Source organism: Calonectris borealis, chromosome 5 (assembly GCF_964195595.1).
Source record: "Calonectris borealis chromosome 5, bCalBor7.hap1.2, whole genome shotgun sequence".
NCBI lineage: Eukaryota > Metazoa > Chordata > Aves > Procellariiformes > Procellariidae > Calonectris > Calonectris borealis.
Window position 1 is genome coordinate 8,331,744 of NC_134316.1, and position 26,930 is coordinate 8,358,673.

Below are 26,930 nucleotides of genomic sequence, written 5' to 3' on the forward strand. Positions count from 1 at the left end.
CTGATATTTTACTACACAGATGTGTATAAAATATCAAACAAGTTACGGACAGGAAACAGGTTCAGAAGAAGGTTTTACTTTTATTTAACTTGAATGCTGAGTAGGTGAAAATTGGGGGAAACATCACATCTGAGAAAGGAAACACAACACTTCTATGTTAGCTAGGTTTATTTTTAAATGCCTGTTGGCTGATAGGAGTTAGGGACTTGGAAAGTTAAGGGAAGTCCTAGGGTAGATAAAATGAAGAGCAGAGAACAGACAAGACAATAAAACTTCAAGAAAAAAATAATTTACAGTTTGGCTTTGCAACTTACCTCGTACATCTCACATTTACGCAAATGTAAATCCGTTGTTCATCATTTAGCAATCAGAACAGATCTAAATATCATGATACACCACCAGCACAGCACAAACCATTTGTCTGGCTATTTATATATGACCTCAAAAATGCACATAAAAAATGCACTGTGAAAAGGTAAAAAATAGAAGTATTTTATTAACTTTTCATATCTAAATGTGAACTTCAGATACGCCTCATGCTTCTCGAGCTTCCAGGCATATTCAATTAGGAACATGCACTTTCTGTATTAAATAAGATCAAAAGACACTATCGTGATCTGAGTATGAACTATTAATTTCTAGAAAAAATTCTCATGGTTTTCTTTTTCCTAATTGTCTATAAACTGTGGCAAGGAGACAGCTTTAAGACAAAAGTCAGAACTGCTCTTTATCTTTCTTAGCCAGTGATTTCAAAGAGCAAGTGAGCATGGTAACAGCGTCATGACAGTTCTGCCCCGACATTTCTTATAATTGCTGGAGGCCACGGTGCATCCAGCCGATTGCTCTTGGCACGCTGCAACCATGCTGCAAGAACCAGAGAAAAAGAGCAGTTCTCCTCTGGGAAGGTGGTCACCCACCTCCAGACCCTGGGAAGGTACCTACACACACATGCATACACGCAGTGTCCTCTTCCGCTGGAAAGACACTTCCCTGTGGTTCATGGGGACCACAGGTCCCCAAGCTTTAGTTTGTCACCCTGTCCCACAGAGCTGATACAAGAGTGACGGAAAGGAGCTCAGCCCAGCCAAAACCACCACAGCCAAACTGTTGGATTCAGTCCCTACACCCTCATTTGTCACATCTCAGCTTTGTCAGTTAATCCAACTCTGACAGGAACCTCAGGAAGTTCAACAAGGACAAGTGGAAAGTCCTAAGGAGGTACAACCCCATGCACCAATACATGCCGGGGGGCCAATCAGCTGGAAAGCAGCTTGGCAGAAAAGGACCCAGGGGTCCTGGTGGACCAGGTTGAACATGAGCCAGCAATGTGCCTGTGCTGCAAAGAAGGTGAATGGTATCCCTGGCTGCATTAGAGAAAGTGTTGCCAGCAGATCAAGGGAGGTGATCCTTCCCCTCTACTCAGCACTAGTAAGGCCAGTACCTGGAGTGCTGTGTCCAGTTCTGGACTCCCCAGTACAAGAGAGACATGGACATACTGAAGAGAGTCCAACAAAGGGCCATGAAGATGATTAAGGGACTGGAGCATCTCTCCTCTGAGGAAAGGCTGAGAGAGCTGGGACTGTTCAGCCTGGAGAAGAGAAGGCTCGGTGGGGGGCAGATCTTTTTAATGTATATAAATATCTGAAGGGAGGGGGGCAAAGAGGTCAGAACCAGGCTTTTTTCAGTGGTGCCCAGTGACAGGACCAGAGGCAATGGGTACAAAATGAAACACAGGAGGTTCCATCTGAAGATCATGAAACACTGTTTTACTGCGAGGGTGACCGAGCACTAGCACAGGTTGCCCAGAGATGATGTGGAGTCTCCATCCTTGGAGATATTCAAAAGCTGTATGGACATGGTCCTGGGCAACAGGTCATAGGGGGGCCCTGCTTGAGCAGGGGGGTTGGACAAGATGACCTCCAGAAGTCCCTTCCAACCTCAACCATTCTGTGATTCTGTGACCTTTCTGATGGTTGATGGTTCATATTTCAAGGTTTACTTTATTTTCTTAGTTTAGAGGTTTAGAGCATGGATCTGCACAGTGATTAGATGAGGATTTGGAGAAAAGTCAGGGGCTCGCAATGACAGGAGATGGCTTCATGTACTCTCCAGCAATCCTTTCCTATAGTGCTTCACAGGCTGAGAGATCCCACTCACAAAAATATGGGTTTTAAAAATGTCTCTCCTCTTAGAAAAGCAAAATTGGTAAGAAACCCTTTGTCGTCATCTTAGGTAAGAAAAATATCTGTTCTGCATTAATTGCAAATACCGAAAGCCTGGGGAAGTTGGGAAAGATGTACCACAAGGAGCTGGAGGAGTAAGACACATACGAAACAACAGCAATCCTTTAGCTGTAAAAAACAAAAAGAAAAGAAGAACTATGACTTTTTCAAAAACTCCTTTTCCACCTTGGTGAGATCATCAATGTCATGTGAAAGAAAGAAGCCACACGTTTTAGCATTCAGGGTTACCATTCTGCTCATCTGGCCTGACCTCTTCTTTTCACAGGGCAAATCATTTCATCGTGTCCTTTCTCCACCAAGACCAAAGCTTTGCTTTGTGCTAGAGCAGACCTTTTGCAAAAACCCTTCCAGCCTCATTTAGAGGCATTTTCACATTTCTTTCAGCCCTGCGAAGCCCGTGATTCTGGACGCTGGAAGTACAGAATATACTAACACGACTTTTTTCTAATTCAGCACGAAGTCCAGCATTATTCTACTTGCTCCAATCTATCCATCTGCAATAGTGTGAAAAAGTACCAAGTTCTTTTGTTTCCTATTTACAACCCAAGAGAATTAAAAACATAGCAACAGCAAGATGCTGGGGTATGAGTGGGAAGGTGAAAATGTATACAGGCTGCCTCGTGTCTGAAATAATCTGTACAGGGTACATTTCTCTGTTTCTTGACCTTGTTGTAGACTAAGATAAGTTCAGAATTATATTTAAAGCCAATGTGTATGTTTAAATAGACCAGGCACAATTTGCATAGCTGCCTACTGCTGTCAATGTTTCTTCAAACAATTCTCTCCTTTCTTTTCCTCTATAGACAGAGACTTGAAAAGAATGATAATTTTATCCCATGTATTAGTGACCGCCTGTCCTCACAGATATTTTCAGTCTGGAAGGAGTAAAGGAGCGGCACAAATAGCAGGTGCAAGAGGAGGGAGAAAAACTGCTCATGAGAAAAAGCAACACTTCTGATGCTCTCTTCAGCTCAGCTGGATTGTGTCTTTCTTCCACAGCACCACTTGAAAAATAATACCCTGAACTTGCACCATTGCACTCAGATTCTGAGGAACAAAGGCAACATCATCAGATCACACATCAGATCAGGCCAGCAGCTGCTTCTCCTTACAAGAAGTTAAACTGGGTATTTCAGAGGAAGATGTTAACTACCCCAAACAGAAAACTCTGGAATAACATACGCATAAAATGATTGTATCCCCTGGTTCTCCTTAATTACTTTCAGATTCATGGACAAAACGAGAAGAATTTGTACCCCTGCTTTAAAAAAACACCCTCTTTATCTGTGTTCATTCTCATGATCCAAAACAAGGGTCTGTTCTTAAACAGAAGCCTTGCAAAATATTTCCCTGTTCCTATCCATTACTCAAAATTTTTGCATTCTCAAGAAATTGAAGATGCAAGTTTAACAACTCCACACCGTAACGAAAACAGGACATGAAGAAGGCAAGCATGCTGATAGACACAAACTAAACTAGTCTCTGCCTTGGCCCAGCCGTAATGCTGTCCTTCCAAGCATGCAACTTTCTTCTTCCTCCATGTGTTTTAGTCACAATTAAATACTTTGTATCCGCAAAATATTCTCCACATCTCTTGCTCTAATTAGGACTGCCAATTTGACAGCACTCTCACTGCAGGGCTAACTGAGCCAGGGATGACTTGGTAGTGTACTTCACACAACGGCTGAGCCAAAGGTTTCTCTGAAGAGAAAAAAAGGAGTACTAAATTAATTTAAAAAAAATAAATCAGTATTTCTTTCAAACCCTAGCTGCTACAACATGAGTTGGAGCTGTTAACATTGTGCTTGAGGGAGTGCAGGAGCACGGAAGGGAGGTAGGCAATAGCCAAGTGAAGCAGACAGAGCGCCCGAACACCTCCTCAGAGAGGGAAAAGCTTTCCAGATGGGTCTCAGATGCTCACTCAGCCACTCCCGAGATGTATACACCACTACAGAAATGATGTGATGTCTAAGGGGGAAATAGTGTTTCCAGCTTAAAAATTGATCCTATTGTCCCTCCACCATCAGAAAGTCCAAACTATCTTACCTGAAACCTCGCTCACTATAGCAGGTGCCTTTCCGTCAGCTACCCTTCCAACAAGAGTAGTATTATGCCCACACATCTTTCTTCCTGAGATGTTGAAGGAAGAATCCTCACAATCCTCACTCATTGTGTTTTACGTCGGTCAGCTGGGATGGCAACTACTCTGCGGCAGATGCTCCCCTAACAGCTCCCCTCCACCGCCACACTCACTGCTTACCCTGTGTTCAGGGACCTTCTGCAAACTCCACCCTTGCATTGCCAGAGGGACCTCTCTCCCTGCCGTTCTGGTCACTAATCTCCTTCCCATTAATATACCCTGCAGATCAATCCAGTACACAAACACTCTCATCCATCTCCAACACGCGCTCCTCCTCTCTGCTGCCCTTCTCTAAGTAAGGAGAAATGTCATCCAGGTCGGAGATGCTGTTGCAGTGTATGGCAGAGCATAAAAAGGACCAGGGTAAAAGCTGCCCAAAGAAAGTGCAGCAAGGGAGGCTTCCCCAAGCAGAAGTGATGCTGGAAGTGATGGGGCAGAATCACTGTTTCCTAATGGCTATCTGAAGACAAAACCTTTAAATCCCTCTGACTCCCCTCAAGGTCACAAAGCAGGCAGAGAATTCGTTAGACTCCACCCAAAACTGTGAGCCTCCTGACAGTGCTCCCACGTGCCCTGAGGAGCAACTCCTGGCACCCATCACACACGGATGCTCCTGCCAAGGGGCTGTGCCAAACCCGGGCAGTTCCCTCCGCCGCGGAGAAGCCCCTTGCAGGCACAGGCTAATGAGCAAAGACAACTTGGGCTCTTTTGCTCCACTACCCTTAAGCCACCTTCCCTGGACAAACCTCAGCAATCAATAGGCCTACCCATTACCTTCAAAGATAACAGCAAATATTTTCAAATGTAAGTATTTGCAAGTGAGAAAACCCTTCAAATTCTCCCCGTAGTTTAATTAGGAGTTGAAAATCTGCAATCTCTCTTACTGGATTTGTGTATAGGTCCAACTATGGGTTTAGCCACGTAGCTAGCAGCCACACTGAAAAAAATTAATTAAAATCTCTAGTTCATAAACTATATTATGTTATTCTAAAGCTAAATTCATAGATCAGAGTTTATGAAGAGTTTAAAAATCTCAAGGCAAGATGTTAATGTTCTTTATAGCGCACTTACTCTGAAAAACCTAGACATGACTAGTTCCCCCTAATAAAACATTAGTGTAGCTCTACTGGGTTGCAATTAACCTTTTTGTCAAGGTTTGTCTGGTCTTAAAAGGATCAGAAATAATGAAGGCCTTTAAATCAGCGTAACAGGGAATTATCCAATATCTTAGACTGCAGTGAAAACACTTGGGTTAAGAATGATATTGTATGTAAAAAACAACCGCAAAGGGTAATTGCAGCAATGCTCATGTTGATTCCTGCCTGCTGGAATGTAAGTAACACCTCTAGACCCTGGAAAGGTTGTTCTCCTCTCACTGCAGAGCACGAAACAGTTAACATACAGAATGCTTAAATAATACATGATCTATGACTTACCCACAAAAGCAAAGGGCTAGCAACCCACGGAAATAGGCAGTTTGGAATTCAATTGATAACATGGATCATCCTTTTGCATCAATAGTTAGCATCTACAAATCTCAACTATTTCTAGACGTTCAGACAGTAAAATCATTGCAATGGCTGGCTGTCTGCTCTTTATTGTAGGTAAAGTATAGCTGAAAGAGCTCATTGTCTCTTCAAAAAACTTAATCCTCCTGGTTTTGCTTTGTTAGAGAGAAAGGGATAAATGGGATTCCTGAATAAATAGAATAATAGTCAAACAAAGCTCAATCACTCCCATGATGTAGTAGAACTATTTAAGGACTGAAGAACCACAGAGCCTATTCAAATGTAATTCAAAATATTAGGATAAATTTACCAATTTGAAATTCTGTGCATTCCACTGTCTGATGATGTACTGCACTCCTGGGGTAATTTTTACATCTGATCTCTGTTCTTGCTCTATGTTGTATTGCCAGTTACCATCCACCCACTGCAACTACTGGGGAGCTCAAAATGGATGAAGAATCACTGGGTAATCTTGGGCGTATCGCTTTACCTCTCTGAGCTCAGTTTCTCCCTAAAATAAAGATAATGCTAATGACCTACTTTGCAAGCCATTTTGAGATCTACTGATGTAAAGTGCTAAGATTTATATACCACTAGACTACATTTGGTATACAATGTATTTTTAAGTTTAATTCTGACATAGCTGTAAATTTGCAGTGCACAACTTCTTAAATGTCATGTTTAAAGGTAAACTTTATACACACACACATAGGGCCACGAAGAACTTACTTCCTGTAAGTATACAAAAACAAGTACAAATTTGGGGGGGGCGGAAGAACAAGAGACTAAGTACTGTAAATGTCAGTCAACTGGCTTTTAGGAGTTTGTCAGATAGCAAAATGGTGCCATTCGATGGTCACGGAAAAGGATTACACCAGCCAAAGGCTCAGGGTCAAAAGGAAGGCAGCTGCTAGAAATGAAAAAGCAGTATACAATAAAGCACACAGGGATGGGAAGAAAGAGAGAACAAGTGAGTATGTGAATGAGAAAATATGGCTTATGAGAATGGACACGGAAAGCTAAAGACATATGGAAAAAATCCTTCTCTGGCTAGATTTATTACAGTAACAATGAAGTTTTTAAAGAATTCCCAGAGTACAACCAAAAGGCTTTCTGCACCCATACGCAGAAAGGGCGAACAGGCTGACCCAAGCAATTAGAGGTTGCTTAGCTTGATCTCAGGCAAAATGAGAGAAAAGCCGATCTGCGTTTCAATATGTTCAATAACAAAGGAAAGGAACATTGAATGGCTGTCAATACAGAATGATATAAAATGCCCCACAATGTTAATTTCATTGTTTGATAAGAGTATAAATCTGGTTCAGGAAGACAGCCAAACGCCTTGACAGAACAAGCTGCAAGCCAAATGCAACAGCCAGCCGGAGCCGCAGCATACGTATGATGTACGCCAGAGAGGCACGAGCCAGGGCAGCTCCCCGTACCAGTGCTCCCTTGCTGGGGCTGGACTGGGCAGCAACGTGGACTGTTGACTTGATGACAACCTCAGCAGCTGCCCCTGCTTTGCTCCCACCTGCAGCCAAGGACCCAACAACTCCCAAACCAGCACAGCCACAGTGCTCATCACATAACATCCCCTCATCCCGGTGCTGCATCTGAATCACCCGAGAGCCACACGCTGGCCAAATCCTCTTGTACGGTAATCTTCACTGAATTGACACTGTGTGACACCCTCGACAAAATATTGAGACTACGCAGTTCAGTAAATTACAGGTTAAATGGACGAAGAACTTGCTACCTGGCAGATATCAAACAAGAGTAGTGGAAAATAGCAAAAAAATAGCCTTCTGGACCCCAGTGGACAGGTCCCCTTCTATTCAGTGCTTTTCTCTATGGTTTGAAAGTCATTTTATAATGACTGATAAAATGCCAGATGACAGGAAGATTAGAGGAATGTTAAACAGGAGTAAGGGCCGTCAGGCAGGATGATGTGCTTGATAACTGGGCGTGTGCCACTAAAATGTGTTTTAAATGGCAACCAGATATCTAGGCAAAAGCAATGCAAATTGTATCTCCAGCACGGGAGGGGGAAACGTCCCTAGCAAAGAACAGTTCTGATAGGGATCCAGAGGTCTTAGTAGACGAGCAATTCAGCATGTGATTTGCTTTGGCAAAAACTCACCTACTCCTTGGATGCACAATGGTAAGAGCTAGGCTTGGAGAGGCTGAGCAATGGGCAATATTGAGGAGTTAGCTGTGAAGCCCCCTGGCTACAATAACGGCTGCAGAAACTTCTTTGGGACCTGGGAGACTGAAATCCATGTCACCACGGCTTCATCCCTACTGCTGCTAATGAGCTGGATTAAAGTGCAGCTAAAATGTCTGTATCTGCAATCACCAGACCTCCAAATTCAGGCTAGACAGAGCTTTAAGGAGCTCAACTCACTTACTTAATCAAAAGAAGGTGGAGCGATGACTTGATTATATGTGTAAGTGACTTAATGGGACTTTTTTAGTACAGTGGTCAAAATGTGTAAGAAGATGTCACTGAAAGAAGCTGAAGCCAGGTTAACTTAAATACGACGCTTTTTGTAAAGCAATTAGTGTAATGAAAAAGCAAGAAAAATATGAAGGAATGTAGTGGATCCTCAGCCTCTTCAGACTTCTAAATCAATACTGGATATTTGGAGGGGATGGTTTAGTTAAACGTAAGTTCATGGGTTCAGCAGAGGAGTAACTTAGTGAAATGTAATGGTCTGTGATATACAGATTAGACTCTTAAACTCTCTAACTCTACTAAATTTATACTTATTATCTAATATATGGCTTATGAGTGTTCAGTTTTCTACCTAGAAAGTGTATCCATCTGCAAACAGTTACCGCTTTAAAGATCAGCTTCCAGTTTAATTCAATCTCTCACAGGGTTAGATTTGATTTCAGTGGGATTTCTTTCTCATTGCACATTAAACTTCTAGAAATTTACAGACAGTTAATGTGCATTGTGGGTTGTTGATGGAGCACAAAAAGGCCTCAAAAGGCAATACCAGATTCAGAAAAGTACTTGATTTCTGTGAAAGAAACTAAACAGCCCTGGATATGGAAATTATCTGTTCTTCATCTGACAGCAGCAAAGCGAGAAAGGAGGGGGGCAGAAATAAGGCCTGGGAGTGTCACCCCCAGGAGTGAGGAAACAACTACCTCTTCGTGACTGTTCAGTGTTCAGCGACTGTTTAGCAGTGTCTGCTAAAAGTGCCACCAGCATGTCACAGAAGACAATAACGAGGATGCTTGTCCTGCAGGAACAGGAGCAAAGTGACCTCGGAAGGTCTTCCTGGTTACTAGCAAGCTGTGCCCATCCAAAATGGATGGTTTCAAATACCAAGAGACTATATCTTAGCATCATTCCTCTGAGTTGTCTACTCTTGACACTGGAAGCCCACCTGGTGTCCTGGCAAATGATCACCTCTCTTGTCATCCCCTATAAAGTCCTTTCTCAAGGCCGGGGTGTCCCTGGATACTGCACTCTAGACCCAGGGGAGAATGGAGAGATGGAGGTGATCTCCTTGGTGCCTGAAGGCACTGGGGGGTGAAACTGCAGATCAGAGCAATAGGAGACAGCACCAGAACAAGTGGGTCTCTATGGCACCAAGACCCTTGTCATCACAGCCATGGAAAAGTGCAATAAAAACACGGTAAGGATATCCAAATTGTGACCTCTTAAATTACTGTTATGGAGTACTGTCAAGGTGATGCATTCAACAGGGTACGCTGTGCTTCAGCTAAAGGTAGAAACCTCATTTTCATGCTCTAATCCCTCCACCCACTTCTATTATCACCAGGATTGATACCCCCCTCAAGGAAGAAAGTTCCCATGTGCAACTAGTTATATGTGCTTAATAACTTGCACTTATTAAAGATAAAAAAGGATCAGAATTATAGGCTTAGCAAGGATTAGCAAGCATAAGCGCGTATTTCTGCAACTACTACACTTTTTATAGCCCTGTCACACTCCGAGATGGAGTTGTATCATTATATAGAGTTATATAACCATAAAGAGTTATATCACTGGAAGCATTACAGCATTGTCCCAGACAGTCTTGATTATCAAAGTCTGGCTGTGTCACTGGAAAAAAAAATAAAAGAACCAACTTTAGGATACTGCTGTGCCATCTCCTGATCCCACCTGTTAACAGCACACAGTCCCGAGTTGTAGGGGCCTCATTAACACAGCTTTGTATCCTAATTCAACGTCCCACCAGTATTCACCAGAACTTCCCGATCACTTCCAGCACTGACAAGCCTGATATTTCACTCAAAAGAGACTTAAGACAACCAGTGAGAATACTAGCCGAAAAAACTTCCACGTTTACCTAGAGGCCACATTTTTTCTTCACCAATGATAACAAAGGAAATAAAGCCATTGCACAACCAGGTGAAACTCCACTACTACCCAAAAAATGCCAGTCTTTTTTTCTATCCTCAAAACTTTCAGTTCAATATAATCTACAGCACTCCTGGCTTCAAATGTTGTTAACATTTTAAGTGGCCCCATTTGCCCTTCTAATAGTTAGGGCCCAGAAAAATGGGATTCATTTTTTTCCAACAAATAAACATAAGATTATTACCACTGTGTGTCTTTGGAGGGACTGAAAGTCTTCAGATGTTTTTAAAAGGCCATTGGGTAAAGACAGAATAAAAGCACAGCACACTGTTAAAAGCATCCAACTGTGACCCTACAATGGTACAAACATAAAAAAAAAAGATTCTTTGGGTTTCATTCTCTGGAAGAAAATACATAATGCTTGTAATAGCCTTCCACCTCTGCTGTGTAAGGCATTCATCCAAGACACCTGGAGATCTGGCCTTCCACCACCACAGGTACGACCTATTGCTTGGTACTGAATCCAGATCAGACAAATGTTCATATTACCAAAGAGGAACAGGAGAAGGAAAGAAAGAGAGACCAGAGAAACAGAGCACAGCTCCTTCACCGGAAAATAAGGCATTGTCCCAGTGACCACCAAGTGCAGCCATCATGTCCTGTGACATCTCCTGCCCCATCACTAATTCTCACGCCTCTTCTTCCACACTGCCACCACCCACAGCTCATCCAGCCACCGACTCAGGAGCTGGGGCACTACGAACCATAAACCAAGCTAACGGGGGGTGTTGTCCCTACCCTCCACACCTGCACAACTGCCGGTGGCATCTTCACCCAGGAGTGAACACGTCAACCACGTGGCTGATGTTTCCTTCCATTATCATCTTCACGGCTTCTACTTGAGATGCTGGGTTTTTTTTTTTTTTTACACGTTTGCATGGTTAGACACTTTTAAAGTGATTTTCCATTTACAAGGATTCAACAGTACTTTTTGGTCACTGTTACATTGCTATACATCACCCACACATCACCCAGAGATAACAGATACCACCATGGGTAACAAGAAAACAAGTCAGTCAAATCTTTAGTGTCAAACTGCCTGTACCCTCTCAGAAAACGAGGTTTTCTCTGCCACTGTATTTTATTAGACAAAGGTAGCTTTTAAATATCTCTTTTCTCTTTTTTAAATATCTCTTTTTTCCAGTCTTGCTTTCAGTCCAGTAAGTTTCAACAGCTTTCTGGACTGCAACAAATTCAGAGTCTCCTGGGTGACCCAGGAAAATTTTTCATTACTTTTACTCCCTCCTGCAAGCAAAGCCCCCTCCTCCTCCTCCTCCCTGGCAGAATTAACACACAGGAACGGTGAGCACACAGGTAAGCAGAGGGATACACCATCTGCCGCAGTGCCCCAGACCTCCCCAACTCCCCGTGCTGACACGGGGCTAGTCCCCGTGATGTCAACTGTATTTTTTGTACTGAGCCTGTAAACAAGCATGGTTTTGAGCCTATATTGAGAAAAAAATCCCACCTCTCCCTTGCAACGTGCTTTGTAGCAAGACAACTTATTTTCTTTTATTTGTATGTCCCGTTTTCACAAATACAAGCAGCTCCTCAACACTTCTGAGCAGTTCTGCATCCCCAGCACCGGGGCACTGCTCCCTGTCCCCCGGAACCGCTGTTCCCTTGCAAGGTCTACATGAGATGCCGACCGTGTTGCAGCCACCACAAGCAGATCTGGCAAACCCAACCGTTTATTTCCAGGAGCCAGGACACGCAGACACTCTGCAGTGTAGATACACCCATTGCTATGATTTAAACACCAAATCCTTGTACCTCGTAGGAGCGTGATACACTGAAGCTTCACAACAAAGCACCATACCTTCGAACAGTGCAGAATATATTGGTATGGAGAGATTATTGCATAATCGCATCAATATTTTATTTCTGTTGAATTTTTTATCTCAAATTTACTGCTCCCATAAGTAATAGACAGTAACTCATCTGCACCATAGTTACTTATGTATTATGTATTGCATGGCAGAATTTCCAAAGAAAAATCTTTCTTTTAAAAAGGAAAAAAATAGCTCTTTCAATGACAAATCCCAGCACTCAACAGCAGTATTTTACTGAAATGCTTTTTACGAAAGTTTAAAAACTCTCCACTAAATTGTAATGTATATGCTTACCAATCTCATAATTCAAAAAGGAAGGGGCCTGACAGCTTCTAAGCACATTGTAATGTTATCGGCAAGGACGATGAATTATGCATCTCTCACAGCACTACGTCTGACAAACCAACCCTGTGATCCCGGTGCTGTGGGATCCTGCAGATCCACCCAGTTGAGACACGGAGGGTAATGCGATGTTTTCCTATTCTTGTAGTAAAACGGTGCAAATATTTGAATATGATTTTTTTAATACGAAGAATATAAAAGACAAGCTCTAATTTATGCAAAAGGAGAGGAAAAAATCAGGTCAATGTTTTGTAATAATGGAGCTTGTTGGACGTATTGATCAATGTTAATCAATGCTCTAATCAAAGGACCCTGAGCAAATTCTAAGACTCCAATCACATGCCTTAAAGGCACTTGAGAGATGTGGCTGTACTGCCTTCTGCGGTGTTTTGGTTTGGTTTGTTCGGTTTTTTGGTTTTTTGTCGTTTGTGGTTTGTTTTTTTTATTTTTTTTTTTTAAAGTATGACTTTGACAGAAGTAAGTGCTCTTTAAACATGCAGTCAAACCTCTCCGGCTGCTGACGACAATATTTTGCAATGTTCATAGTTAATGCCTGGCATTTTAACTAATGGTACACTTCACTGGAGAACAGCAGTACACAAGTTGCGCACTTTGCAGCTATTGCTCTTTCCCATAGGAACATATATTGTTCCTATAACAGATGCCAGGTGGATTCTACTCCTCCTCAGCCACAAGATGGGGAGGGGGACAGCCCAGCCCCCCAGCACATCCTCGCCTCCCCAGGGAAGGCAGCAGAGTATGAATCTCCCAAGCTGAGAATCCGAAGGAGGCAACATTCATCATTCCTGCATTTGGGAGCCACCTTCAGTATGTTTCCCCTGTCCTGCTGCAGCCCCACACTCCTCAGTACAACTATGTCCTGCAGAAAGTAGGGCAGAGCCGGTGAAAGGGGGGGCGTTGGGGGCTGGTTCCATGTGAGATACATCTTGGTCCCCCCAGAAAGCAGCAAATAGGAAATCCTACAAGAGAATCCTTGCAAAGACTGGCTTTTTCCTTGATAAGCTCCCACTACATATTGTATACACTGCAGCAAGGAGCCAGTCCCATGCCTTCAGACCTCTACAATTAAAATCCTTTCAATTAACTGGCATTATCCTAAAAATTTCAGATTATTTCCAGGCAGAAGAATTCCACGTTATGGAGCTGAAAGTGAAATAAAGGAACATTTGCAGGTTGCTAAATTGTAGAGGCAGTAAAGCTTACGATGGCTGAGAAGGTATTCCTATATCAGGATCTTACAACTTTACAGATAATACTCTCTACACAAAAAAATTCTCATATTTGGTGTTAGCCCAAAGAGAGGCCTTTCATTTTATTTTAAGTCTGCCTTTATAAATCTACTTTTCAGTTATCCAAACACATATAAGAAGTGTTATCTAGATCATAAGAAATTAGTTTAAATCCTGTTTGCATTCAAATGACACCAAGTTTATTCTAAAGAAGATGGCTTAGAGCACTCACGGCTCTCGGTGAGAAATGAAGCCCTCTCCAAGCCTGAAGAGAAAAATATAGCAAGGAATTAATCAGAAGGCAACTTCCAAGAGAAGATGGGATGTGGATGCTGTAGCATAAAAGCCCTTCTGCATTATTTTACCCAGAGCAATACACACGTAAATCTGACACAAGACACACGTCTTATAACCAAAGCAGAGGATGCTGCTAGATCCTCTGCACCCTTCCCCACCAATTCCCTCTTGTGCAAGGCTGCAGGTCTGGCCATGGGTTGTGAGGTGACGAGAGCATGGCACATCTCAACGAACACCATCACCAGCAGCCGTTAAATAACAAGTACAAGGTATGCTGCCATGCAGCCAACATTGCTGGCCAGTAATAAAGGACCCAAACGGGCTGTTTCTTTTGCATTTCATCTCCAAGAGTGAGAAAGGGAGGAAATATCAGCATCTCAGCACAAAGGAGCTGAAATTTTTTTTTTCTGTAAAAAAGATACCAGTCCCTTAGGAGAAAGGTCTCCCAAAACAACACAGCATTAAAATGACTCAAAACTATGTAATTTTTAGCAAACGCCAGCTGTAGTGAAGAAGTAGTGAAACTACAAAGAGAAAGGAAGGCTTGTGACTCTGGCAAAATGTTGTTAGGGAATTTCCACTCATGGTGATTTCTCTTTTATTTTTAAGCAATAATTTAGCAGAGTGGCATTGAAACTCTGACAGGTCACAAAACATTTCCTGAATTCGAGACACAGATCACAGGCATGACATGTCCCTGTCGCAGGACTGAGCTCAAGCATGTACTTTATCATTTACAAAAAATAATAGTGTATTTCATATTTACCTTTTGTTGAATCATCTTCAATCGGTTGTTTGAACAAAGTGATATCCTTAAAAGTGCACAGGAACAAAACCACTTTTTCATGCTCATTTCTTATAGGTGCAATTTGCATGTAGAACCAAACTGGGGTTCCTGAAGCAGAGAAAAAGGTGACATTGGACTGTGGTGTAGCGCAGCCCATACACAGAATACTTCATCATTTACACATTATTATAACACACGTGTTGTTTAGGACCATATCTCAATATTTCTACATCTTCCAGATCTTTTAATTTTACCTCCTCAAAGGAAAACAACATAGTCCCATTTTTACAGCTCCATTAAAATGGGGAAATGCTACCAATCTAATTAGATGATAAGCAGACACAGGAGGCTTTATAAATCTCCATTCTGAAATAAAATATATTATTCTCCCCCTCTTGCTCTTGTTTTTTCCCAGCATGTCTCACAAACAGTGTCTGCAAGGTAGGAAGGCAAGAAAAAATGGATGGATGCTATCTTTGATTCCTTCTTCCCATAATATGGAGCTATCAAACCCAAAACTGATGTGGAGTATATGCTCCAAATTTTATGCTACTCCATTATTTAAGAGGACCTGAGCTAATCCAGATACAGACTTTAAATGTCCTAGCAGGACAAATCAGGAGATTCGATTTCCTTTTTGTGTTTCAGGTCATACCCTCCACCTCCTCATTGTCCTGCCCCGTGGAGCACTTTCCCAATGCAGTTATCTCTATGCAGCTTTTGAAATAAAATACAGAATATATTTCAAATCCTACCACTCATCAAATAACAGCCAAATCTTACCACTCATCAAATAACCACTCCTAGGGTGTTGGGAGTGGTTAGCATAGTTTTTGGTAAATCCTCACTGTTCACACAGGGCTCCGGCAGGTGCCCAGGAGCCGAAACTGGCCTTGTTTCCTCCTCCTAGGCTGAAAGGCACACGGCAGCCCCCTGTGTACATGCAGGTCTGCTCTGTAAGGGGCGAAATCCTAAAAGACTTTAAGCAATTTGCTTAGAAACACCCTGTTCACCTGCAGGGACCTGAATGTCAGAGATGCTTTCCAGCCAGCAAAGCTCCATGCCCACGGCCGTGTCTTCTCCCTCCCAAACTTGCACCTACACACTCTGCTCTATAAATGCCTTCACAGCCAGCTAATTACCTTTGGGATTTGATGTGCTTTCAAGCCAGTTGACATAATGGCTTTTCTCCTAAGCTGTCCAAATGCCAGCCTGAGAGCTGACACATTGAGACAAGCCGCTTGCCCACTGTTATCCCATGGGCACCGCTGGCCCCCCCAAATCTCCTCTAATGCACTGTGTCCGGGAGCTGTGCCAGAACTGCAGGATAGATGCCCAGAGGGCAACGAAACCCATTTGGGCTAGGACTACTGTGGGGAAGGTTAAAATCCACAAGGGTTCATGACAAAATTCAGCATTGCTGAACTGGGATTAAACCAGTAGCTCACTAGCAATAAACTGGAGAAGCGGGAGAGATGGGGGACTGCTTTTTGTGATAATTCCAGAGCCATTATGCTGATTACTTGATTATCTCAATTCCCAGTTGCTAGCCCAAGATAAAAGACTCTTTTCGTAACTTCTAAAACAGAGTGCTGCAGCTCTCTGGAGTAATACTGTACTTGCACTTATACCTGGCAACTCATCGGCACCCTTTGAAAAGCTCTGAAAGTAAGTAGGCAAAATAACCTGCACAACAGCACCGATAAAAACCAAATACAGAGGCAAGGTGGCTACTGCTGTAGAAGCAGCAATCTGGGCAAAAGCAGGCAAAGAGTTTTCCTGAGTATTACCCACATGTACATATATATACCCACAGATATATATATATACAGCTATTCATGGCTGCTGAATAGCTGAGTGGGTAGAGCTGAGGACTACATATGAGGGAATGCAATAAAGCCGAAGAAATTTGTAGCAAACTTTCAGGTCTGAACCTGAAACCTGCTAGCTGGGTTAAAATGACAAGGGGGCATGTGAAGTCAGCAGTCGTGTGGATGCTGCCTGAGAACAACAGCTCCTGAAGATCATCTCTGTGCCGAAGGAAAGGATGGGAAAGCAGTCCAAAAATCTCAACATCTCCCTCTGCCAAAAGCATAAAGGAATGGGTGAGAAAAAAAAGGTTGTGCCACATCAGCAAAATACACAGCACCTCTGGACCTACAGTTCGAAAACATGGGCGGGAGGGTGTTCTGAGAACACTGCAAGCTCCATGCAGGAGAGAGGCAATGGCAGGGTTTCTGCAGGTGATAAACACAAGCCCTTCCACAGAGTAACTGTCTACATTTTGCAGAAGTACGTTCATATACGTGAATACGCAGAAATGTATTCATTCATACCAACAGACACTATTCTTTATTTCTTTATCTGCTCCAACATTCACCCTGAAAGATAAGAAGGATAAGTAGAGAGTTTCTTGAAGAACCTTCTTCTGCAATGCTTAGAGTATGACAAATGGAAGCAAACCCTGGGCAAACCAGATGCTGAACTGGAGCCAAAAGGTGAACCTATTAGTGTTAGCAAGAGATTGAAGTTCTGGGCTTCAGGTGATGGAGAAAGAAGCTGACAACAGATGTTATGGATGGAAACTGACTCAAGCCTGAAAAGAAATATGAGGTCTTTTCCATAAAGCCCTTCTGTAATCCTGCATAATTTACGGAAAATATAGGCTTGGAGATGTGGGCAAAGGTGAAGATTTTATTAGGGCAACTGCAGCTCAATAAATCTCCGAGGCATCATCAAGCTCCAGCAGGCAATCCAAAACCCAAAGCAAAAAACGACTGGCTTGTTACAGAAAAGTCACCAAGAGAAGGCTTTTCTCTTTTTATACTTAAATAAAATAGAAAGGAATTTAGTTCCGGACTGGCTCATGTTAGAGCAGGAGCTGCCAGCCCAGTTAATAAGAGAAGCCAGGGCTGGGGAGAGCACTGGGTCTCTTGGATCCTCTTTGGAAATCACATGGACGCAGGGCATGGCGGAGCTGGGCACCACCACCTGCAAAGATACCCAACACAAGCCTGTCCCGGGAAATTCCCCTAATGTGGGGGGACGTCCAGGTGATCTGTACGGGAAACGGGCAGAGAAGCAGAAAATCTAGAGAACAGACACATCCATATGCTGAGGAACCAGAAAGAGGTCATTTGGATGGCTCTCATGGTCACCTGCAGAAACAGCTGGACTTCAGAGCTGCTCTTGCCTCTCTTTTTAATTAAAGTGTTGGCTAAAATGCTTTGGAGCAGGCTTAACTGGAGAAATCTAAAGACATTTCCTACTGTTTAAGTGCACATACAGGAAGATTTAGTCTAAAAAGGGAAAGTGTCAATAAAGCATAAAGCATGTGAGTTTGTTTCAAGAAGACGAGGTATCCGGGATGCTCTCTTCAATGTCACGAAAGGTTTATGTGAGTTTGCAGTGAAATGCGGCAGTCAGGCACAGTCAGCTCTTTGCCGAGGCACACCGTTACCTTCCCTCAGCCACGACACGCAAAGGAAACCTCCAGCCTCATCCCAGCAAGGTGCTCCATGCCAGCACCAAAGTCCAGCTGGGGGGGAACGTGGCCTCAGCGACTGGGCTCCAGGCAGCTGAACCAGGGGGAAGCTCCCCGACCCCAGAGGAGCTGCATCCTGTACTGGGCAAGGAAAGCCAAACCGAAGAAAACATCTCTGTCAAGATTGCTCTTGGCTTGTGTTTGACATGGCCACCGACCTAGTCAACTAGACTTGGTCTGCTCAGTGTAGAGGAACCAGCTTTTCTGGAGCACGTTTCATCTGACAGTTTTGGCTTTCTGCCTGGGGAAGATGGCCTGTGCCAGTGGAGGAGGCTGCTCATCTCCACTGACAACAGCAGGAATGTCAACCACCAGCCCAGGAGAGATGTCCACACTGCACAAGCCCAGCGTGAGACCCACAACAGTGCGGGTTTTGCTTAGTACGTGCTATAACGTTGATAAGCCAGAAGTACTACCCACATACGTGGCAGGACAGAAAATGTGACTGGAGTGACTCACAGTTAAGACAAACTGAAGAAAATCTTCCCTGGTTCTGGCAACCTCCTATAAACCCAATGCCACCAAGAGGAAGGGACTTAGGTCCTACATCTCATTAAGTTACAAAATTCCCTGGTTTTCTAATTAATCCCTGGGTTATGCACCAAATTCAGTCCTCTGGCTCAGACGTGTTGGTTTACACACGGCAGAGGCACTGCTGGGAGCACCCACCCAGGGTCTGGGTTCTCACTTCTGGAGACATGGGGGTGTTTCCTGAGGGATGTGGGGGAACCTCATTCAGGATTTCTTTTCACTTAATGCAGTCAGTTTCCCTTCTGGGAAACAATCCTCAAAACTAAGTATATTTTGGAACGAAGGAGTCAGAGGAGGGACAGCAGGGAACAACTATTCTTGGCAATCTGAACACTCACCCTGAAAAAAGAGCTCTTTTCTTGAGCTGTGGCGACCAAAATACCTGTTTCTTCTCCAAATCTTGCCCCAAATTTACCCATATGTCAAAATGAAAATTTATTTTAGTCTATTATATACTTTAAATACGCATTATCGCTCCCAACACCATACACAAATATATACGTACTGTTTTTCTTGTAGAGGAGAATTTCAAAGCAGTTTGACTCATAGTTGTCGAAAGTCTGTCTGACTTTTTCAATGGTCTTCTTGTCTGTCAGTTCACCATACATAAAACTGAAAAAGAAAAAAATGTTTCTCTTTTTTCTAGACAAGCAACAACTTTGTTACAGTCACCTTAAACGGCATAAGCATTGGAAATGCTATTAACTGTCATTTACCAAAGTTTAATTATGATTTACACCTCATTTCAATATTTAGAGTGTCCCAAGGAAACCTACAATAGTGAGTAACCATGACCACCTTCTTACTGTAAATGAGAGCAAATGAAGCTACTGTAATGTTTCATTAAGTGCTTTTCTGAGCATATCTTTAAGGATATATGGTTAGAAAGAGAGCAGATAGCCTATAAAATCATTATTGCCACAGCTGCAGGCCATGAGAATATCGCTGTCAAAACAGAGAAAACTGAACAAAACCTCTAAAACCTCCCAAATTTTGTTCAATCCTCTTGAAAAGGCTTCTGGAGGAGGAATGGAAGCTACTACAGGTAAAGGCTGTTGGCTGAATTGGTGGCTGCAAATCTGATCTTGTCAAGATGCACCTGGGACAATAAGATAATTGGAATCCTTTTACTAAATATCAATTGCAAAAGGAGGGAGGATTTAACCAATAAGAAGTGATGACTGTAATTCTCTGAAAATTCAGCACAGAAAGCAAGTGTATGAGTTGTCTCAGTGTAGCTATGTCTGCACTACTACCAAACATCACCAAATTCACCCTCACTTTCCTTATTGTATACTGCATTTCTTTAATATTTCAGTGAAAATATGGAAAACATTAAAATGCTTTTGGAGGCTCATCCCTCTCCAGAATATAAAAATGTAATTTTAACTCTGCTATTTCTTGCCACGACCATCTCATCTTTGCATTCTTTTCCAGGTCAGACTTTCAGCTGGTGTAAGCAAACCCAACCCCCTGACCTTACTTTTGAAAACCTCTGTAAGGAAATAAAAGCCAGGCTTCTATTGTCATTCTTCCCTGGATTAAAAATAAGCGAAGACCACTCTGTGCAAATTCCCAATTACAGAACTGGAGGAAAATGGAACATGGGATAAAAGCTTTCAGACACTTGGATGAATATACTTTTAATTGATCAGACTTTTTTTTTTCTTTCCATTTTCTTTGTTCACGACCAGTTTAAGCTTCAGCTGAAACCTACAACAGACAACCCTGAGAATATGAAAGAGAAAAGAAAAGCTATCAGTGCCTCTGTGGTTTCAGTGCAGCTTCTCTTTTATTGATCAACAGACCTCCAAAGGTTCAATAAACATTTATTTTATGTCTACTGTTCTGAAAGAAACAATAAAACAGCATAGTGGTTAGTGACTCGGCAAGCATTAAAATACTCAATGAAGGCCAGACCATGAATCTTTTCTTTACCCAGCCAACCAAGGGAGGTAACGGGGCTGCTGCCAGAAGAAGGTGCTGCCCAGCATGGGTGATGGAGGCAGATGCGGGGCATCAGAGTAACTACAACATCTGTATGTCAGTACAGGCGCTTCTCCACCGGTAACACAGGGAGAGCTATTGAAAAATGACATGTCAGAACTGTTACCTTTGGGACAGCAATGTAACGGAGACGCCACTTCGGCGACTGACGTCAGGAAACGGTTTTACCAGGGCACAAGGCTTCGTTAAGGTACTGCTTATCATTAACATACACGGCCGGCTTTAGGAAATGCAAAACACAGCCTTCTGCTCGTTTTCAAATGACCTGCCTTTCTTTCCCGAGTTGAGCTGATAACCTTTTATACATTCATACGTGAGATGACAACAAACAGAGTTGTTTTTTGGTTTTTGGTTTTTTTTTAAATCTATGCCTTTTTTAACGCAATGATGAGGTAAAGCAGATCGCTCTCCTGTCTGCAAGACAAAATAAGAGCTGGTAGTTTTCACAGCGCCTGTTGTGCAATTGAATTCTCTTTTTTTTGTTTTCTTGAGATTTAAAACAATGTTTCTCTTAGTCCTGAAGGAAAAAATAACAAGAATTTGTTGAAGTGCTTGACTTTACATGGCTTATAATACAGAAAGTCATCATTAATTCGTGTTAAAATGACAAATCGTACTTGGCGTTCTGAGTGGTGGACGATACCAGTTAGCGCTGCTGAATACAATCAATCAACTTTATGTTTTAAATTAAAGGCAGCTTATTATTGTAGTAAACCTGTAATACTCAAATCTTACATTATTTTCACATATAAAGAGACATTTTAAAGGCTTGTGGAATAATAAAAACATTTTTCAGAAGGCGATTTTTAACAGCACCAAAGAAACCTCAAAGCCACTCACTGTGTAAGTTATGTAAGATCTTTGCTTAACACAGGTTTAATTTAATTTAGTTTGTCCTATTTTGTACACATGGAGGGACTCCTACTTCTTCAGTCAATCACTCAGTCTTTTTCTGCCTCATATTTTTTGTTATTCAGTGCTTGTCGAGTGCCTTCAGTGCAAACTGTACAAGACATAAATATCAAAACCACCCTGCTACTGGGAATCTTACTACCTAGAAAATAGACTTTTCAAAGAGAAACAAGACTTACTGAAATACTCAGAGAAAGGCACAATCTTAGATAATTTCCCCATCTCCGAAACAGACCATTTGTCATTTAAGACGCCTAGGCTCCCGCCTCCCTTTGAAAGCATCCCTTGGCACAGAGAAGCCCCATCTGAAGCTCTGCATCGTGCTCTTCTGTCCTTTGTCAGGATCCAGAGCAGCGGCATCGGAACAGCTCCAGGTCTGCAGTGCGTGCCAGGGCGGGATTTAACAGCTGTTTGCGAGGAATTATCCAGGACAGAGGACAGGTGAAGCACGGAAGGTATATGATCCTGCATCCAATTTACAGCTCTCATCCAAAAGCGCTGGATGAAAAGGCATCAATTACAATGGACAAACATCTACCCAGGAGGAACAGCAAATACAGATACACGTCAATGGCTTCAAAACTTTGCAAGTTAAAGAGCAGGCACCATTTCTACGGAGGAACGGTGCCGCTCCCTGGGTCCCACGGGCATGCTCAGCCAGGTTGCTTTGCACAGCTTTGGCAGTGCAAGGCGGCCTTCTCACATACACAAAAATCAGGTCACGGAGATGACATCCCGGGATCAAATCTAACGTTTTTCAAGTCCAGCTGTACCCACCATGCAAAACCCCATTTCTTTGAACACGGTGGGAATTTTGCCATTAGCTTCTCTGGAGCCAGGATTTCACTCGCAGACTTTTTTTAACCCCACTTGTAACGGCAGTAAATCAAGACAAGGAGAGCAGAGATGCTGACTGGAGCGCTGCAAGTGTTTCGCTGGAAACGCTACCTGTAAACAACCGCTTCAGCAAGGAGATCCAATTCCATCCCCCTGTACAGCTGGAAGGCAACACACAAACAGGGCCGAAGAGCAGGTTTCCTCTTTGAAAAGAAAACCAGCAACCAGCTGCTCCCAGCCCAGTGCAAGGCTCTCGGGTGCAAGGAAGGGCAAGCAAAGCAAAGCCTGGAGCAAATGCCAATACTAGAAAACACTGATATTACTTGCAACGTTAAACTGGGCTTTAATGTTTTATAACTGTTTATTCTTTCAGCGTATTCAAGACGACATACATTGTCATGACTGTGGGCAACTGGGCCTGAAACAAGTGGTTTTCCTGTATGCTGGCTGATCTATCGGTGCAGCTCCAGGCAGGGGTTTTTGCACGGTTAATTGAAGGTTAGAGGTGTCACAGTTGCAGATGTCCTGTTCCTCCTGGACTATCAGCTCATTTTCATTTGGCACAGCAGTGCTTCACCAGCACACAAGTTCTTCCACCTAAAAATCCTGTGGATTTTAGCACTCACTTATAGCAATTATTCTATATATCAGCCCCAGCTACACATGCAATTTTGGGTGCCATGTGCACCCCGAAAGAACACACACTGATTCCCATCACGCAATACTCACATAGCCTGACCCCTGTGGACACTGTGCCTTTTATATAGCGCCCGTGAAACGAGGGAGACTTGCCCTGAGGTATTTCTAAGTGATTTTCCTGCCAATGAGCACATTGTTGCTGATTAAAAAGATGAGAGAAGTACAAAATCAAAGGGATTACCAGCTTGTCACAGGACTAACCCATTGCCTGAACTGGAACAAAAATCACTCGCACCTCCTGTGCCTTCAGTTTACCCACCCTCCCTGTGATCAGCCAAGACCACCCGAGACCGAGTATAATGATGACCCATGAGCAGCCCCAATGCAGGGTATGGGGTGGGACAGACAGAAAGAGGATACAGTGAATACTCGCTGGACTACCCAGAAGAAGAGCATGGGTGAAAGCTGATTTGAAGGCACTATACCTTATAGGCAGGGGCAAATTGACCAAATACTGCAAAATTTATAAACTGTTTTTTACCATGCTCACGATCAGTAACAACAATAACTCCAGTCAGGGGCTAGATTTACATTGCTTGTATCTGTGTATTTTTCTTTGCTTGGATTTTTGGCACTAAAAAGCTGTAAAAACAGACCCTTCCAAAACCTGCAATAAAGGTGTGGCACCATAGCACTCTTATCCCAGAGCACTCGCCTTAGAACAGTAAAGCAAACATTAGATATAAAGCAATTTTAATGTCTAATGTAACATAATCTGGGCATAACATAGCAAATCCGGACTGAGAGCCTGACTCAGAAAATAATATAAATAATAGCCCTAGATATCAAAAAACCTCCATTCTACTGGGTAAGCCTAAGCAGGCACCGATGGCCTTCAAGACTATTTTCCATTCCATAACGTCTGCACAGCTCTTCGTTAGAGAGCAGCTCCAAAGACACTGCTCTGGAAGGCTACGCGTTGCGTGTCAGACCACACCGAAAACTTCTCCTGCTCTCCTTTAATCTGGAAAGCCTGGGATGTCTCCTAAGAAGCAGGAAACATCACACTGCATATATAACTCCACCAGCTAAGACCCAGGCACAAAAGAAGTGCTAGCCATGCTTTGAGTGTAGAGAGGCCTCTCCAAAATCCAGAGATGGATGTATAGAATGAAGATTAAAGAAAAAAAAAGTATCTTTGCTACCAATTCCATTTTCCACAGTAATTCCTCTTTGAATTTGCATCTGTATGATTCACCTTTATGATCTACTTGAACGTGGTCAAAACAGGATCCTTACAAATGGTAACTGGAGCCCAGCACATCCACAAAAAGCACTCAGATGGAATAAACCTTTTGGTCCCCTCAGCGTTTGAGGCACAGGGGAATCATTATCAGAGAGGTATCGCCAAACCTTCACTTCCTCAACATTTTCCTACAATCCCATTCTATATTTGCGATTATTTTAATGTGCACAGACTATAAAAGTGCTGGCTCACAGCAAACTTACACGGTTCAATATACAGGATAGCAGAGAGCAAAGGGGAAAGCATGTACGTGTATCCGGGATGGCTGTGATAAGGCTGTTTCTTTCAGCCCCACTGAGTATATCGACTCTGTTGCTACTCTGTGAATGAGAATTTCATTTCAGCAGCACGTGCCTCTCTCTCCTCCGTGGCCCATTAGAGGACACCTGGCTGCACAGAGCAACCCCGGACCCCCAAGGCTTCCTCCCCTTCCCGTCAGATGACAGCAGCGACCACACGTCAGGACATGTTGCTTTTTGGAGGAAGTGATGACTGACATCCGAGGACAGGCCCGCCCTGCTCCTGCCAGCTGACGCATCGGCCGACGCTCAGTGTCTGGCAGCACCCATCTCCCAAAAATCACCGCTGTAGATACGCAGCCCCCTCCTCCCAGGGCCCTGGAGTTGGTCCCTCCCTGAACGCATAAAGGGAAAACCCACACAAACTTGTATCTCAGCCATTCCTTATTGCCTCTGTCCCTCGTTTACGTTGCTCACGTGCACACGCATTAGGGATTTAGTCTTGCCCCGAAGCACCTCCTTTCAAAGGATGCAGCAGACAAGGCGCAGATGCATGTCTACCCATAAATCACAGCTGCCCACTCCTGAAAGGCCACCAACAAAAGGAAAAAGCCATAAAGCTGCAATGCTTAGAGTAAATATATCATCAGCTTAATCACTCTCTTGGGAATAAAGATGCAATTTGCACATTACTGTGCGCTCTGCGGGTGTGTAATAACAGGGACCAACATGGGCTACAGAATAGCCCACTGCCTCCTGGCAAGATAACAGGAGAATTAACAAAAACCTAGTAAAAAAAAGCCTTTGAAATATATTACCTAAAACCCCACTTCCTTTATTGGATCATTAGCTAGAGCACATTCGTACTGATATTGGCCAGGATAAATTTCAAAGTGCTTTACCATGTCCTGAATAAGTTGATGGTTTCATTCATTTAAAGCCTGTTTCAATACCTTAATTTCTGCAAACCAATGCTTTCCTTGCATCAACCCTTTTTCCAAAACCTCATTGTTCTTCCCAGCAGATTATAATTTTAAAAGTGCATCGAGTGGCAACAAACAGACAGTCGGCATACCTGCAAGTGCTACTCTTCTGCATGACGTCAGCTCGATGATATCCAGAGAGTTTACAAAAACCGTCATTACTATAAACTACGGGCCAGTCCACAATCTGGGCATTTCCCAACAAAAAACTGGATTCTGAAAAGAGAAAGAGAAAAAGAGAGAAAGGGCTGTTGTCAGTGGCAAATTACATTTAAATCCTCTATGTGTTACACAGCAGGTGCAGAGTTATTCATGATGGTAATGTCTACTGTGAAATTTCAGAGGGAACTGAAATCAAAACGGGCATCAGAAAAGAAATTGTGATGAAACAGGATGACTCCTAGTAACGTAAGTAGCTTCTTGCACCCCAAAATACTGATATAAGCACCAATGCTTTAACAATTCAGAAAGGATTCATTTATTCACAACATCTGGGCAAGGTATCATGTTCGATTTTCATTTTATATGTATCTTGAAATCAACCTTAAATTAACTTACAAACTGAATTTTAAAAGCTGAACTGTATGTGTGCCCAACGCTGATGACGATTCTCTTGCTTAAGACAAGTAAATTTTTTTTTCCTCCCAGCAGACGCCAGTCTGTTTTGCAGGACACAGCCAGCACCCCTGGGGTGAGGGACAGAGCGCGCCAGGAGCCGCTGGGGAGGGGCGAGATGTGCCCACCGCATCTCGTGGTACGGCACCAGCCACATCACGCCTGGCAGCGCGGGTATTAAGTGACCCGCGTGGAAATTCAGCGTGATCGGGGAACTGATGAGGGCCAAAGGGACTTACACGTTGAAATAACACAAAACAGGTATTGAATTTCAGTGGCAGTCTATTAAAAATGCAAATAGGTGGGTTTGGCTCATCCTAGTAACATGCACCCATTGCTGTAAATACAGAATACGGGCAGGGAGTATTTCTAGGAGGCTGAACACAGGTTTAAATATCGCTTCAGTCATCTGTTCTTTCAGTCAGTGCCTACAGTTTATACGCACGGACTGGCACCAACACATTATGAGTTAGTCCTAAAATAGTTTTATTCACTGGTTTACAAAGATTCTTCCATCCC

At 43.1% G+C, this 26,930-nt stretch overlaps 1 protein-coding gene across 1 annotated transcript in view; it reads right to left on the minus strand.

Moving 5' to 3' along the window:
• KCNH5 (potassium voltage-gated channel subfamily H member 5) overlaps positions 1–26,930 on the minus strand; it is a 169,409-nt gene that overhangs the window by 130,023 nt on the left and 12,456 nt on the right. The window contains exons 2-4 of the mRNA XM_075150883.1: positions 25,889–26,012; positions 19,379–19,485; positions 14,778–14,906 (exon numbers count right to left, since the gene is read on the minus strand). Of these exons, the coding sequence (XP_075006984.1) occupies positions 14,778–14,906; positions 19,379–19,485; positions 25,889–26,012 (360 nt within the window). The remainder of the gene's footprint in view (positions 1–14,777; positions 14,907–19,378; positions 19,486–25,888; positions 26,013–26,930) is intronic.